The sequence below is a fragment of the Crinia signifera genome, chromosome 7, assembly GCF_055691185.1.
Source record: "Crinia signifera chromosome 7, ASM5569118v1, whole genome shotgun sequence".
Taxonomy (NCBI): Eukaryota; Metazoa; Chordata; class Amphibia; order Anura; family Myobatrachidae; genus Crinia; species Crinia signifera.
The window spans coordinates 142,194,201-142,208,625 of record NC_139223.1 but is presented as its reverse complement, the minus strand read 5'-3'; the positions used below and the strand labels follow the sequence as shown (position 1 = coordinate 142,208,625).

Here is a 14,425-nt window from a genome sequence, read left to right as displayed (position 1 = left end):
GGTTTACCAGTTTACCCAGAACCCTTTGCATGTAGTAGCACCACTTATGGATAGAAGCATGCAGTAACTATTGACTGCTATGTAGCTACTGTGTATTTGCTATTGTTTGTACTATACTGTACTTTTATATTTAGCTATTATTTATTTATTAACTAATTATTTATTTAGCACATACATATTCCGAAGTGGTTTACACAGAATATTTTGAAATCGTTCACAATCATTCATTTATTCATGGAATTTACAATATATGTTCCCAATCACATGTACATGCACACACATTCATTCTAGGGTTAATTTTTGTTGTGAGCCAAATTAACCTACCAGAATATTTTTGGGTCGTGGGAGGAAACCGGAGTACCCGGAGAAAACCCAGGTAAGTACGGGGAGAAAATACAAACTCCGCACAGTTAAGTCCATGGTGGGAATAAAAGCTATGACTTCGGTGCTGTGAGGCAGTAATGCTAATCATTACACCATCCGTGCTGCCTGCACTTTTGGTCCTTTTATATTGCATTTTCTACAGTGCTGCAGAAATACCATAGCCCATGTAAATAAGGTAATAATAATAATAATAATAATAATAATAATAATAAGCACTGCAGCATCGAAATGCCAATCAAATCAGTGGTAGCATTCAATGAAGAATTGTGACTATAAGGTACAGAAAATACAGTATGGATGCCCGTAATAGTACAATAAGGTACATGGACAGGGTGGATAAAGTTTAAGGTGCATAATATATGTAATGTACTTAGCGTAGACTTATAAACACATAGCATTGTGGTAGTGAGACCTAGCTAAACAAGGTCGGGCAGTACTGCGGTGACTCATCAGACATCACATCAATCATCATTCTCATCACATGCATGCATCATTTGGTGTGCTATTTAAGCAGAGGGCCGGGCAGAGCCAGTTATGTGGTGACTGTAGTAGTTGGATCTGTCCTGCAGAGTTCCAGTGCCAGTGCCACAGTGCAAGCCAAGATAGTAAGTGTCCTGCACTTGTTTTTTTGTCTATGACTGACTACTAGTCCTTATTCCTGCCCCTTACCCTACACCACTCCCAAGGACCTTGGCTGGTCGGGGATTCCCACGGACCTGGGCTGGCCGGAGAGGTGAGTCCCGGACTCATATTCTGTAATGGGCATAAAGATCCTGTAATATTCTGTAAGGGGCATTCTGGTGTGTGTGTCATAATGTCTAATGGGCATTACAGTGTGTGCCACAATGTGTAATGAGCATTACGGTGTGTGCCATATTGGGTAATGAGCATTACGGTGTGTGCCACAATGTGTAATGGTGTGTGCCAATGCCAAACTGTGGCCATAACGGATTGTGTCATATTCTGTAATGAGCATTACGGTGTGTGCCATAATGTGTAATGGACATTACGGTGTGTTCCATAATGTGTAATGCCTCCTTTTTCTGATGCCACGCCTCCTTTCCATGAGGCCATGCCCCCTTTTCACCACGCGGCTTCGCCACGCAAGGGTCCCGTCTATGGCAAGTGGGCCTGTTTGCTCAAAATGCCAGGACTGATCTCTGGTCCCAGTCCGGCACTGGCTACACCTCTAGACTTATGTTCCTTCTAATTTTACGAAGGCTGTGTGCGGCAAAAGATATTGGCTGTGCAACTTTGGAAGGAAATGCTTACCGAGCAGTGTTTAACTTCAATCACCCTCATAATGTATTTATTTTATGTTTGGACTACGGAATGGCCTCAGCAGAATTTGTGAAGTCCCCACCACTACCACCACCAGCACAACCACCACTGATTTGCCATCTAGATGATCTTTTACACTTTCAAATATATATGTGCACTAATCTGGGATGACATAATCAATAGTTAGTTAATTGTTATTTAACTGTAATCCCTTTTATTAGTATTAGCCCAAATCCTATACACAGCACTACACTATGTTCCCAGTCACGGACCCACTTAATTACCTTTCCAGCTTCTTCCAATGCCTGCTTGTCCTGATTGGCAAATCCTGTAAGCATTTTAGCTTGAAAAACTCCAGATAATCCAATCAGAGGAAGGAAGCACAAAACAACCAGACTCAGCTTCCAGCTGAAGTAAAATGCAATAATAAGGGATGCACCAATATTCGTCAGCGAATTAACGATCATTCCAATCTGGGAGCCTGTGGCCTAAAATAAGGAATATACTTACAGTCAGTCTAAAGCCAAGCAAATATAATGTAATTTGATTATATAGGCACTAGCCCCTTACATACTGTATACAGTATACTCTGATATAAGTTCTAAATAATATTTAGAGAAATCCACGCCCTTGTTACCCACAAGCTTGTTATTAACACAAACTTGTGTGTTAGATATTTTAAACGCACTATAGAGGAATGATTGATCTCTCAATCCCAAACAGTAAGTATCAATAAACATGCATTATGAACATCGTTGAGAAATAACTATAAAAATAATTAGAAACGCATATAAATTCTCCACTCTAAACTGATCGATGTATTTTTTTAGTAGCTATTTTAAGTAGTTTTTTTAAGTTTTAATGCTAACTTAATTTTGCCATTTCTTGTCACTGCTGTTTTGTCGAACACTCAGAGGATTTACACTTCCCCGTTATTATTTTCTGTCTCATTTTACAACTGAAAAATCATAAACAGGACCATTAAGCAGCCTCTCAACAGCTCCAAATGGGTAAGCTAAACAGGCTCAGAATAAGTGCTCCCAAAAAAGAAATTCCCTGAAGATGACAAAGAGATAACATGGACAGAGTGCATCTTAGCAACAGATGTAAATGAGTGCAGTATGTCCTCTCACGTTTTATGTGTACAATGGAAATTCAAAACTACCCACAGGAGAAGAATGTGTAGGACCGCACTTTGTAAGTATCAGAAGCGTCACTGTACCCCTTGAACTTGAGATGCATCCGTGGCAAGTCTGGTGGTCAGAGCTCCTGGGCTGTTTTTGGCATCATCAAACCATCCGATTTCTTGGCCAAGCATAGACTGGAACCCGATTCTTCTCAACCGTCGAGTGAGGAGCTCTCCAGATTTAGCAAAGGCAAAACCCTAAAATAATGGTAAATAATATGTGCAGTATCTCACATACTTTATCATGCAAACATCAGATTGTAAGCTTGCGAGCAGGGCCCTTCCAACTGTTGTGATTGTCTGCAACTACCCAGTTTGTTTGTGCAACCGATCATGCTGCGCTATACGAGAACCTGTTAATATATAAAAATATCCAAATAAAATACATTCCCCAAGGTAAACTCACTCACCTTATGTATTAATGTGAGTGAGTTTGCTATTGTGAGTGCTGAGCCCTCTATTATTTTAGTAATATAGGGGTAGACTAATTAACCAGCGTTAAGTACATATGTTGCACTTAGCACTGGTTATCTAGTGAGGATAAACATTATTTTTAAATATATTGAGTGCACTTTACATGCACTAGGGACAGCCCGCCGCTTAACGCTCAGCGCAGCTGTCCCCTTCAATTCCCCACCTGTTTATGGCCCGGGCGATGTATGACTGTCTGTCAGGCATACATCACACCTTAATCTGCTCCGGCCGATTCGCCGGCCCCATGCTACCGTTGTCCTTTTCTCACAGCAGGGACAATGCTAGCCCTGCTGCTGGCTCCGGGCTGCGCTCGAGAACGATCCTCACATAGCCGCTGATAAGGAGAGCCATGGACTGAGAACATAATGGCTTTCCTTATCGGCAAGGGGGTTCCTAATACATTAAGGAGATAAGAGTACCCGCTTCTCCACAACATGACAAGAGAAGCGGGACTCAATATTTCCTAAATGTTAAATACATGTTCATACATCTACCCAAATGTCACAGGCCAATGCACCTCAACCAGGGAATGGTGAGCATGTTTGTGTGCATACACACACACACACACTAGCAAATTCAGGCAATGGGAATCACATAGCTCTGGTATGAGTGGTACAAGGACAGTACTAGATAGGCCATGTGGTTCTTATCTGCCATAAAATTCTATGTTTCTATATTATGTGTGTAAGTTGTGCTACTACTGTTGGCATTATGTGTGTAAGTGGCGCTACTACTGTGGGCATTATGTCTATAAGCAGTGCTACCACTTTGAGTATTATTTGTATAAGCAGCGCTGCTACTGTGGGCATTATGTGTGTAGGTGGCGCTACTACTGTGGGCATTATGTGTACAGTACAAGAGGTGCTGCTACTACTGTGGGCATTATGTGTACAGTACAAGAGGTGCTGCTACTACTGTGGGCATTATGTGTACAGTACAAGGTGCTGCTACTACTGTGGGCATTATGAGTGTCAACGGCACTATTAGTGTTATTACTATGTCTGTGATCAGTGCTACTACGGTGGGCATTATGTGTGTAGGTGGCGCTACTACTCTGGGCATTATGTGTAAGGTGCACTAATGTGTAGCATAATGTGAATAAGGGATATTACTATGTGATGCAATATGAATTAAGGGTACTCTGGGGGAGATTCTCTAAGCTAAAAATGCGTTAAAAACCCCGTTTCCGGGGTTTTTACCGCATTTTGGGATGCTGTAAGCATCCCCCGCCGGGTTACCGCGGCGAGGGGCATCGCCAGAAAAATCTGGCGATGCCCCATAGAAGCCAATGGGCTTGTATCGGAACCCTCCGCCGCCCCGCGCCGACCCCCCGCCGCCCCGCATCGCCCCCTCACCTGTGTCCGGGCAGCACAGCGTAGTGCTGCCCGGACCTGTGACCTCCTCCCTGCACTGATCTTAATGCAAGAGCTGTCCTTTGCCTTAATTATCGCATATGTTACAGCATATGCGATAATTAAATATGCGATGGGCGGCGAAGGGGGGGCGGAGATTCTTAGAGAATCTCCCTCTATGTGAGTGTAATGTAAATAAGATTAAGCTGCTGTGTGGCTTAATTTGACATAGGTGCACAACTGTGGCCACACCCCTTTCTTCCAGCATGCACTTTTTCTTTATAATGTGTGGGAGGGTGCAAATTTATAGTTTTCAGTAGGGTGCTGAAAACTGCAGCAACTGCCCTGATTAGGGTGCCGGACGGGATCCCGACTGTCAAAACGCAGACAGTGGGGTGCCCGACGGCCAATCGCTATTTTCCCTAGTGGGGGTCCACAACCCCCATAGAGGGAGAATAGAATAGGTGGCTCGCGTGGCGAGCCACTGTGCCCGCAGCGTGGCAAGCGCAGCGAGCCCGCAAGGGGCTTTTTTGCACTCGCCATGCTGTCTGACACCGGGCATTCGGGATCCCGATGTCGGGATAATGACTGTCGGGATCCCGACTATCGGAGTCCTATACCACACCCCCTGATTACACCTTAGAAATATTAACATTCTCAGTAAATTGGATCAGGCAATAAAGCAGCTGTTTCTACCTTAAAAATTGCATTATTTAGCTTTTCTAGTTTATTTACAGAGCCTTATATCAGCACTGACTCAGTGGGAAAACGCAGTTTGACTCTACAGAATGACACACAAACAAGGGAAGAAACATAAAGAAAGATATAAAGAAGCTCCTGCAATCATCACTGTGTGATCAGAGGCCATTATAATACACAGAAAATAACCCACATAGATTTGTATTGTTGTTTTTGTGCTTTGAAACCACTTATTTTATGTTGGAAAAAGAAAGTTCCATTTTTTTTAATGCTTCTATAATGCATCTTACAAACACAAAACACTGTTGTATAATGAACCTACATACACTTTACTGCCATGTTAGGTCACAGAATGCTGTGTGATAATGTAGTAGAATAGATGAAAATATGAGAAATAGGCATTGTGAGATGGGCATCTAAAGGGTACTTTATGCTCATACACACGGGGGAGGGGGGGGTTTAACTTCGTGCTGAGCGACGCTGAATGGCTCAGCATATTGAGATGCACCAGTGATCTGTCACTGCCCATGTTCCCAATATAGAGACCATGGGCAATATTTCAATCATGCGCGGGGCCGTGCATCGTTATCGCGATGGGTCTAGTCAGATCGCTTAGAAATGGGGCTTAAATCACCCCGTGTGCAGGGCTGCCGAGAGGTATGCCGGGCCCCGGAAAAATTGGGGGCATGGCCTTATCGACTGAGGCATGGCCACCTGGGGCGATTAGGCCAAGCCCCCCAAAATGATTACGGGGAGAGTGTCACGATCCGGGTATTGAAGCAAGCTCTCTTACCGGCTAAGTGTCTGCGCAGGCTCAGCTTGCGGTACAATTTCCGATACAGCCGGCGTCCTGAGTACTGTGCGCCTCCATCTCAGTCAACCTCCGCTCCTCTCAGCGCTGCTGAGTCTGCGGCTGAGCGGCACACCGCTTCCCTCACCCGCAGAGACAGTGTCCTGTGCTCAGCAAGTTCCCTGTCCGCCGCCATTGCTCCTAGCCACAAGCATGGCATCTGCAAACAACCTTTCCCGCCATAGTCTGACAGGGGGGCTGCCATGTTTTCCCAGTCACATGTCTGTCTTGTCCAATCCGGCATGGAGTGATCTCCCTGTCATACCTGCCCAGCCAATCCTGGCCAAGCAGTATAGGGTATAAGTATGCTGGGAGTGCTCACTCCATTGCTAGTGCTTCATTTGTCATCTATGCATGCAAGTGTCTCCTGCTGGTGTTTGTCTCTCCTCTGCTGCAGTGTATTCTTCAGGTCCACCATCTCCTGTGAGTGTCCAGGTTACCATCGCCTGTGATCTGCCACTGCCATCCAGACTCACCTCAAGCGGGTATCAGCCTAGTTCCGGGATTCCATTCCCATCCGATGTTCCCCCATCGATTGTGTCCGATATTCCGGTTTCCAAGTATACATCTCCAGTCCGATATTCTGGGTTCCAAGTATACATCTCCAGTCCGATATTCCGGTTTCCAAGAATACATCTCCAGTCCGATATTCCGGATTCCAAGCATACATCTCCAGTCTGATATTCCGGATACCTCGTATCACATCTGCATCTGATGTTCCACCATCGATTGTAAAGTATTGCCATTACTGTGACTGTACCATACCATCTTGCATACTTTACCTGCATTTGTTATCTACAACCCTCCATAATAAATCTGGTTGTATTTTACACTTGACTGTTTACTGCCTCTGGGTGCACTGTCGTGCAAGGTATATGCACAAGTCTCCTTGTGTCTCCTACAGCCTGCCCGGTTTCAATACCAATCCAGACCCCCACCAGAGGTCTTTGTCTCAGCAAATCAGACCCCGGGTGTGACAGTAAGCACTAGCCAGATGGATCCAGCCTCTGGCCAAGCGATGCCACCCAGCCCTGTACAACAACTGGCTGCCCGCTTGGACCAGCAAGAAGCGGCGCAGGGTCAAGTGATCCATTGCCTCCAAGACCTGTCATCTCGGCTGGATAAGATACAGACCACCCTCAGTGGCCCAGAGCCTGTCAGCGTACCTCAAGTCACAGTTCATCCTCCTGTTTTTGCTGCCGCACCTCGTCTGCACCTATCTGTCCCCACCCCAAGTTTGATGGGAACCCCAAGTTCTGCAGGGGTTTTTTAAATCAGTGTGAGATTCACTTCGAGTTGCAACCTAACAACTTTCCCACAGAGAGAGTCAAAGTCGCCTACATCATCTCCCTCCTGTCTGGAGCAGCGCTAGATTGGGCCTCACCATTGTGGGAAAGATCAGATGCCCTCTTGTCTTCTTACAAGAACTTTGTCACCGCATTTCGGCATATCTTCGATGAGCCTGGGCGTGCAACTTGTGCCTCCACTGAACTTCTTCGCCTCAAACAAGGATCCCGCTCCGTTGGACAGGATCTGGTCCAGTTCCAGATCCTTGCTTCTGAGCTCTCCTGGTGCGATGGGGCTTTGTATGCAGCCTTCTGGCATGGTTTGTCTGATAGAATTAAAGATGAACTTGCTACCAGAGACTTACCGTCCAAACTAGATGATCTAGTTTCACTATGTATTAAAGTGGACTTACGCTTTTGTGAAAGGGCTATTGAACACAGTAAAGCTCCTCCTGCTAAAACGCAAGCTTCTCCAGTTCCTCCCCCTGCTACTCCAGTGTTACATCCTCAGGAAGAGCCTATGGAGATCAATCGCTTCCGTCTGTCTCCAGGAGAGCGGCGACGTCTTCAACTCGCACAATTATGTCTCTACTGTGCCGCTCTGTCGCATCAGATTTTTGCATGCCCAAAGTGTCAGGAAAACTCCTCCTCCTCGCCCATCAAGGAGAGGGTAGGCTAGGAGTAATTAAGTCCTCTCCATCAGCAACCGATTTTACCAGTGTCTTTACAAGTTGGTCAGCATTTCAAGACAGTTTCTGCACTTCTTGAATCCGGTGCCGCTTGGAACTTTGTAACTGCTGAACTGGTCCAGAAGTGGGGGTTGCCCACAGAACATCTTTCCGAGGCTGTCTTTCTTACTGCAGTGGATGGAAGTAGGATTCCTGATGCAACAGTCTACTACAGAACTTTACCTCTTTCAGTCAAAGTGGGAGTTCTGCACAAAGAACTTTTGTCTTTCCCTGTATTACCCAGAGCTACTCATCCGCTGGTTCTGGACCTGCCCTGGCTACGTCTTCAGAATACTCGTATTGACTGGAAGACTTCGCAAATCCTTTTCTGGGATCCTTCCTGCTCCAGTATCTGTCTCCAAAAGGTACTTCCTGCTCGCAATTCTTCAACAGATTCTTCAGATCTTCCACCTCTTTCGTACAGAGACTTTTCAGATGTATTCAGCAAATCTGGTACTGATATCCTGCCTCCTCATAGACCGTGGGACTTTCCAATCGAGCTCATTCCTGGTAAAGAGCCACCAAGAGGTAGGACGTATCCATTATCTCTTCCAGAGACTCAAGACATGGCTGATTACATCAAAGAAAATCTTGCTAAAGACTTTATTCGTCCTTCAACTTCCCCTGCTGGTGCAAGATTCTTTTTCGTTAAAAAGAAAGATGGAGGTCTGTGTCCTTGCATCGATTATTGTGGTCTCAACAAAATCACCATGAAAAACAAGTATCCTCTACCCCTCATTACAGAGTTGTTTGATCGCGTCAGTGGTGCAACCATCTTTACCAAGCTCAACCTGAGAGGCGCATACAACCTCATTCGCATACGAGAGGGCGACGAGTGGAAGACTGCATTTAACACCAGAGATGGCCATTATGATTACCTCGTCATGCCCTTTGGGCTCAGCAACGCCCCAGCCGTATTCCAGCACTATGTCAACGAGATCTTTCGGGACATTCTTTATCGACATGTGGTGGTGTATCTCGATGACATTTTAATCTATGCCAATAATCTTACGGAACATCGTTATTGGGTGAAAGAGGTCCTGTCCCGGCTGCGAGCTAATCATCTTTATTGTAAGATGGAGAAATGTGTCTTCAAAGTGAAGTCTATACCCTTCTTGGGGTACATTGTCTCCGGTTCCGGTCTTCAAATGGATCCAGGTAAATTGCAGGCTATCCAAGATTGGCCAATTCCTTCTTCTTTGAAAGGGATTCAACGCTTTCTAGGATCCCCCAATTATTACAGAAAGTTAATTCGTAATTTCTCTTCTACTGTGGCACCCATCACTGCTCTAACACGGAAAGGAGCCAATCCAGCAAAATGGCCGGCAGAAGCTTATGATCAGAAGAGGTAGCAAAAGATCCATGGGAGCGCGCATCTGATTGTGATCGTTTCAAATCCCAAACAAATTGCGGTAAAATCGACCGATTCGTCGAAAATCGGTCAATTGGCAAAAAACTTACTGTAGTGTGTGGGCACCTTTAGTGTTAGATCAGAACAAACTACCACAACTTTTTCGATAGAACGCTTGTCAAATAACCCACTAACACCTAATAGTTCTGTACTATCCACTAAAGGTCCATGTCTGCACAGCGATGATGGGGAAAATCGTTCGGTGCATACACACTGAGTCATTTTCACCTGTCTAAGCGATTTTCCCACGGGTGGGCTGCTTACCATAGCAGGACGCTATGGAAAGCTGTCCACCCCAACGCTCATCTGCTGGTAATAGAAGCAGATGAGCTGCGGCGGCCGGCAATGATGCGGGAGTGGGCATTAGTGCTCATCACCGGGCCGTACACACTTAGCATCTTTTGAGCTGAAAGCAGCTCAAAATCACCCAGTGTGTATGGACCTTAACTTAATTTTTCATTACGAGAGCAATCCCCTAAAAGCAAATTTACACAATGAGCTCCACAAGTATATTTCTATGTAAAATACTAATATTAAAATACCTCCAAAACCATAAGACCTAGGGGGATGCGGTTAATTTGCCGGCGGTCGGGATCCCGGCGGTCGGAATCCCGACACTGGAATCCCGACCGCCGAAATCCCGAAACTTTCTCCCTCCGTGGGTGTCCACGACACCCATAGAGGGAGAGTAAAATAGCGTGCCGAGCGTAGCGAGGCACCGGGCCCGCTGCGTGGCGAGCGCAGCGAGCCCCCAAGGGGGGGCGATCCATGTCCCCCCCTTGTCGGGATTTCGGCGGTCGGGATTCCAGTGTCGGGATTTCGACCGCCGGGATCCCGACCGCCGGGAAATCGTATCGGATCCGACCTAGGATAAGCCTGAGGCTCCAGCAGTCTGTGTCCATATCACAATTACAATTGCAGTGTCTTCACTTCACTATATAAAATATACAGTAGGAGCCCATGTATCAATGAGTGATAAAACTCATTGTGAATGACAAAAACCTGTTGTGTATATCCAATGGTGCTCCAGCCAATCAGCTGGCAACTGTCTTTTTATCAAATACATGACAGAAGCTGAACACATGACAGTTAGGCACTAATTGCCTGGAGCACCATTTATCATACTCAACACGTTTTATCATCAACACATTTTACCATTCGTTGATAAATGAACCCCATAGTTCTCTCTGGGGTAATGGTGGTATCAATGAGGCATTAACATTAATTTACCCTAAAAAAAAAAGAGTATTATTCTTACATTACTACACAGCATTGCTAAAAAGAATAAAAGAACCAATAATTAAAAAAAGAAATGTAAAAAAAATAATATTGTTTCCCAGTCATCTACATCGGGGGTGGCCAAACCGGTCCTCGAGATCTACCAACGGTCCACGTTTTCCAGGTTACCTAGCTGGTGCACAGCTGTAGTCATTACTAACTGTCACATTTTAAAACATGCTGCATTCATTCCTACTATATAGATCCACAGCTTGAATGGAAAACATGCACCATTGGTAGATCTTGAGGACAGGTTTGGCCACCCCTGATCTACATGAATGTTTTTCACCTACAGTTTATTTGCTGTTATAAGAACTGGATTTGTTAAGGAATTATAAACATATGGCACTTACCTGTAAGAACTGGGTAACAAATGACACAGCTGCGATTATAACAAAGAGTAAGCAGACCCCATTTATTTGCCTAATTTGCTCAGCTTGGTCTGGTAGAGAAAAAGTCTAAAACGGAAAGGAAAATGAGTCACAGGAGCAGTTTACCACCATTAGCATCCCACCTTAGAGGTTACACTGTTACATTCAGGTATGTATAAGGGTCATGAATTGCTTATGCTTAGCAGTGGTCGGGGGAAATTGAATACTGGCCTAAGTATTTGTGGAATTTTATGAATTTTGTTGGGACAGGGGGCCAAATCGAGAGTAAGCAGGGGGTATCCATGACATTTCCTGCATTACCTTATAATGAATGGCCCTTATACTTCATTTCTACAAAAATGCAAATATATGCAGCAATTAATGGATAATTAATACACCACCAAACGTGGCCAAATCTACTGTTGTTGTTTTCAAACGGTCACTTTGCTAAGCAGGTGGGGGGTGTTCATTAAAGCTTGAAAAGATACAACTGTAAGCGATAAAGTACCAGCCAATCAGCTTCTGCATTAGATTTTAAAACCGATGTCGATGGCAGTTGGGGGCTTATTGGTTGGTATTTTATTTCTGTCCACTTTAGCTCTCTCCAGGACTTTTTATATAAGGGTCTAGAACGTTATCTCCTTCAAGGATTAGTACAAATACCCCACAGACCCCTATAACTGTTTCATAGATCTGTGGCTGACTATGTTCTTCTAGGAGGAGCAGTTATTTAATTGAATAATTTGTTGTTGGTGTTTCGAATAGTATTAGCGCATTGAGAGCCTGATTTTCATTTGTGAATGAAGTGATGGTGCCCGAACACGGTGCGATTATCGTGTGCTAGTTCAAATTGCACCGTATATTTATTTTCCCTTGGGATGCGAAACACTCGAGCGTAAAATATCACAAGGCAAAATTGTATGTGCATGCAGGTATTTTTGTACTACATGGTATGCTATTGTACTACATAGTATTGAAGGGTACTCAAAATCTGGTATAGTTCAAATTGCACAGTACAGTCCAAATTGTATAGCACACATTGTATAGGCTCAAATCGCACCTACTATAGCTAATAAAAAATAATAGTCTGAAAAACCACCTGTTGAATATTTCGGTTAATAGATATACGGGTACTCAACCTGTATAAAAATATTTAATATTGGATAAATCTCTTTTAGGAAAAAACTGTATAATGAAGAACTGTCTCAATATTTAGTCTCAATATTTACTAGAAATATATTGATTTACTTATAGTCAGCACTTACCCCCAGTATCTGACTGAACAAAACTGCATACAGTGGAGTTAGTGTTCCATTAATTGCAGCTCCAAGAGACCCCAACACAAGATACGGCCATTCTGGAGAATTGTACTTCAATATTCTCATGACAACATTTGTCTTTTGTTTTTTGCTATTCTTCTTATTCTATTAAAATATATCAATAATTAACTTGAAAGTATGTAGATCAATAGAGTATAGTGTTGATCACAGGAGTGCAACAGTTTATTCCATCTTAAAGGGGCGACACTGGGTAAAGCATACTGAACATGTGCCAGGAGTAGGAACGTGTCATATAGTACAGCTACATGTAGTGGGAACAGACATTTAAATGAGATTTAATAGGTTATAGTTAGAGGAGCTTTGATGAGTTAGCAGGTGGCCTGAGCTTTATTTCTTTACTTTTTCTAGTAAAATAATTTGACTTTTTCAGAAGTCGAAGAGATCTAGCATCAGTCTACATGGTGGCGTTATGCTGTGGGGATGTTTCAGCTGTTTTACAGAAAGTACAGTAATCCGGATGGCCTGGACAGCTCAGAGTCCATATCTTAACCCCAGTGAGAACCTCTGGGATTAACTAAAGTAACAGGTACTGTATGTTCTAGTTGTCTACAGTGTCACAGTTGTTCGCTGTACTTAAGGCAAAATGGTAAAACCCACCACCAGCTGTTGTCCAGGAACTTGTGGAAGTTTGCCAAGAAGGGTGTCTGCAAAAATCACTGCACGTAGTGAACCCACTGGTGTAACTATGGAGCTGGTCTCTTCAGGGGCCCCAAACTGAGCATGCCTACTGCACTGTACTTTTTATTTGAATTTATTTTTACTAGCAACCCACTTCATGGATAGCCTGCTTTCAGCAGTTTCTGGTAATAACAGTTAGGTGAGGGATTGCCTACTCAAAGGGCCATCACGTGACCAAAGCCTAGTGGAGACATGTGTCAGATAATGATGTCATCATCTCATGAGGACGGCCATCGACAAACAATGGTTCATAATCATCAATAGTGTATGGTTGAATGGTAGAATAGTTTTGCCATAGATAGGGGAGAACCAGATTTTTCCCCTTCGTACAGTAGTTGGCACAGCATAACCAATTTTTCCCCCAAGGTCACAGGACACAGAGCATAGCTCTCCGTCCGATACCCAGGTTCTAATTGGCCCACGGGTCAGTCAGTCAAAGAAAATGGATGATCATCAATAGGTAAACCCATCGATGGTCATGTATTACATAGTATGCTAACATCGATGAGCATTTGATAAGCGGTTGCCATGGATGGTATTCATACAGATGGCATCCCTAGACCAGGAAGCTCTGCAGCCGTGGGTGCATGGAAGCACAAAGTGAAATTCTTGTTTTCAGTGCTCGCAACATCCGTTCTCTGCATGTCTCTCCCCAGATCACCCTGCTGTTCTGCGGATCTAGGTGAGGACTCACTGTTGGTGCTTGAGGGGGAAGGTGGATGCACATCCAGCACTGCAAGAACTGAGAACCTGTTGCTTTCAGTCCCAGCCATGTAGAAGTAACCGTCTGACAGATGGATCAGCTGCGGAGCTGACAATGCAATGAACTGCAGTGAGCCACCTCTCTCCATCCCCACTGTATTGGTCATGCCTCCTCTGTACTGTCTCTGTCACTCCTGTCTCTGGTCTGATACCTCTGATCTGTTATGTCCCCCCTGCCCTATCCATATTATTGTGTCCCTGTCCCCTTTCTGCTGGTACTTCTCTCTCCTGTCCTTATCCTCTCTGTCCGTGTCCTATCACCTCTGTATTGCTTCTGTCACTCCTCTCTCCTGTTCCCTTTCTCTGCTCCATTTGGCCTGGTATTGACATCTCTCTTCTATGCCT

At 44.5% G+C, this 14,425-nt stretch overlaps 1 protein-coding gene across 1 annotated transcript in view; it reads right to left on the bottom strand.

Annotated features, from left to right (window-relative positions):
• Positions 1–14,425, bottom strand: part of LOC146020633 (bile salt export pump-like) — a 91,758-nt gene that overhangs the window by 19,211 nt on the left and 58,122 nt on the right. The window contains exons 16-19 of the mRNA XM_083153892.1: positions 12,566–12,724; positions 11,283–11,387; positions 2,888–3,049; positions 1,950–2,153 (exon numbers count right to left, since the gene is read on the bottom strand). Of these exons, the coding sequence (XP_083010018.1) occupies positions 1,950–2,153; positions 2,888–3,049; positions 11,283–11,387; positions 12,566–12,724 (630 nt within the window). The remainder of the gene's footprint in view (positions 1–1,949; positions 2,154–2,887; positions 3,050–11,282; positions 11,388–12,565; positions 12,725–14,425) is intronic.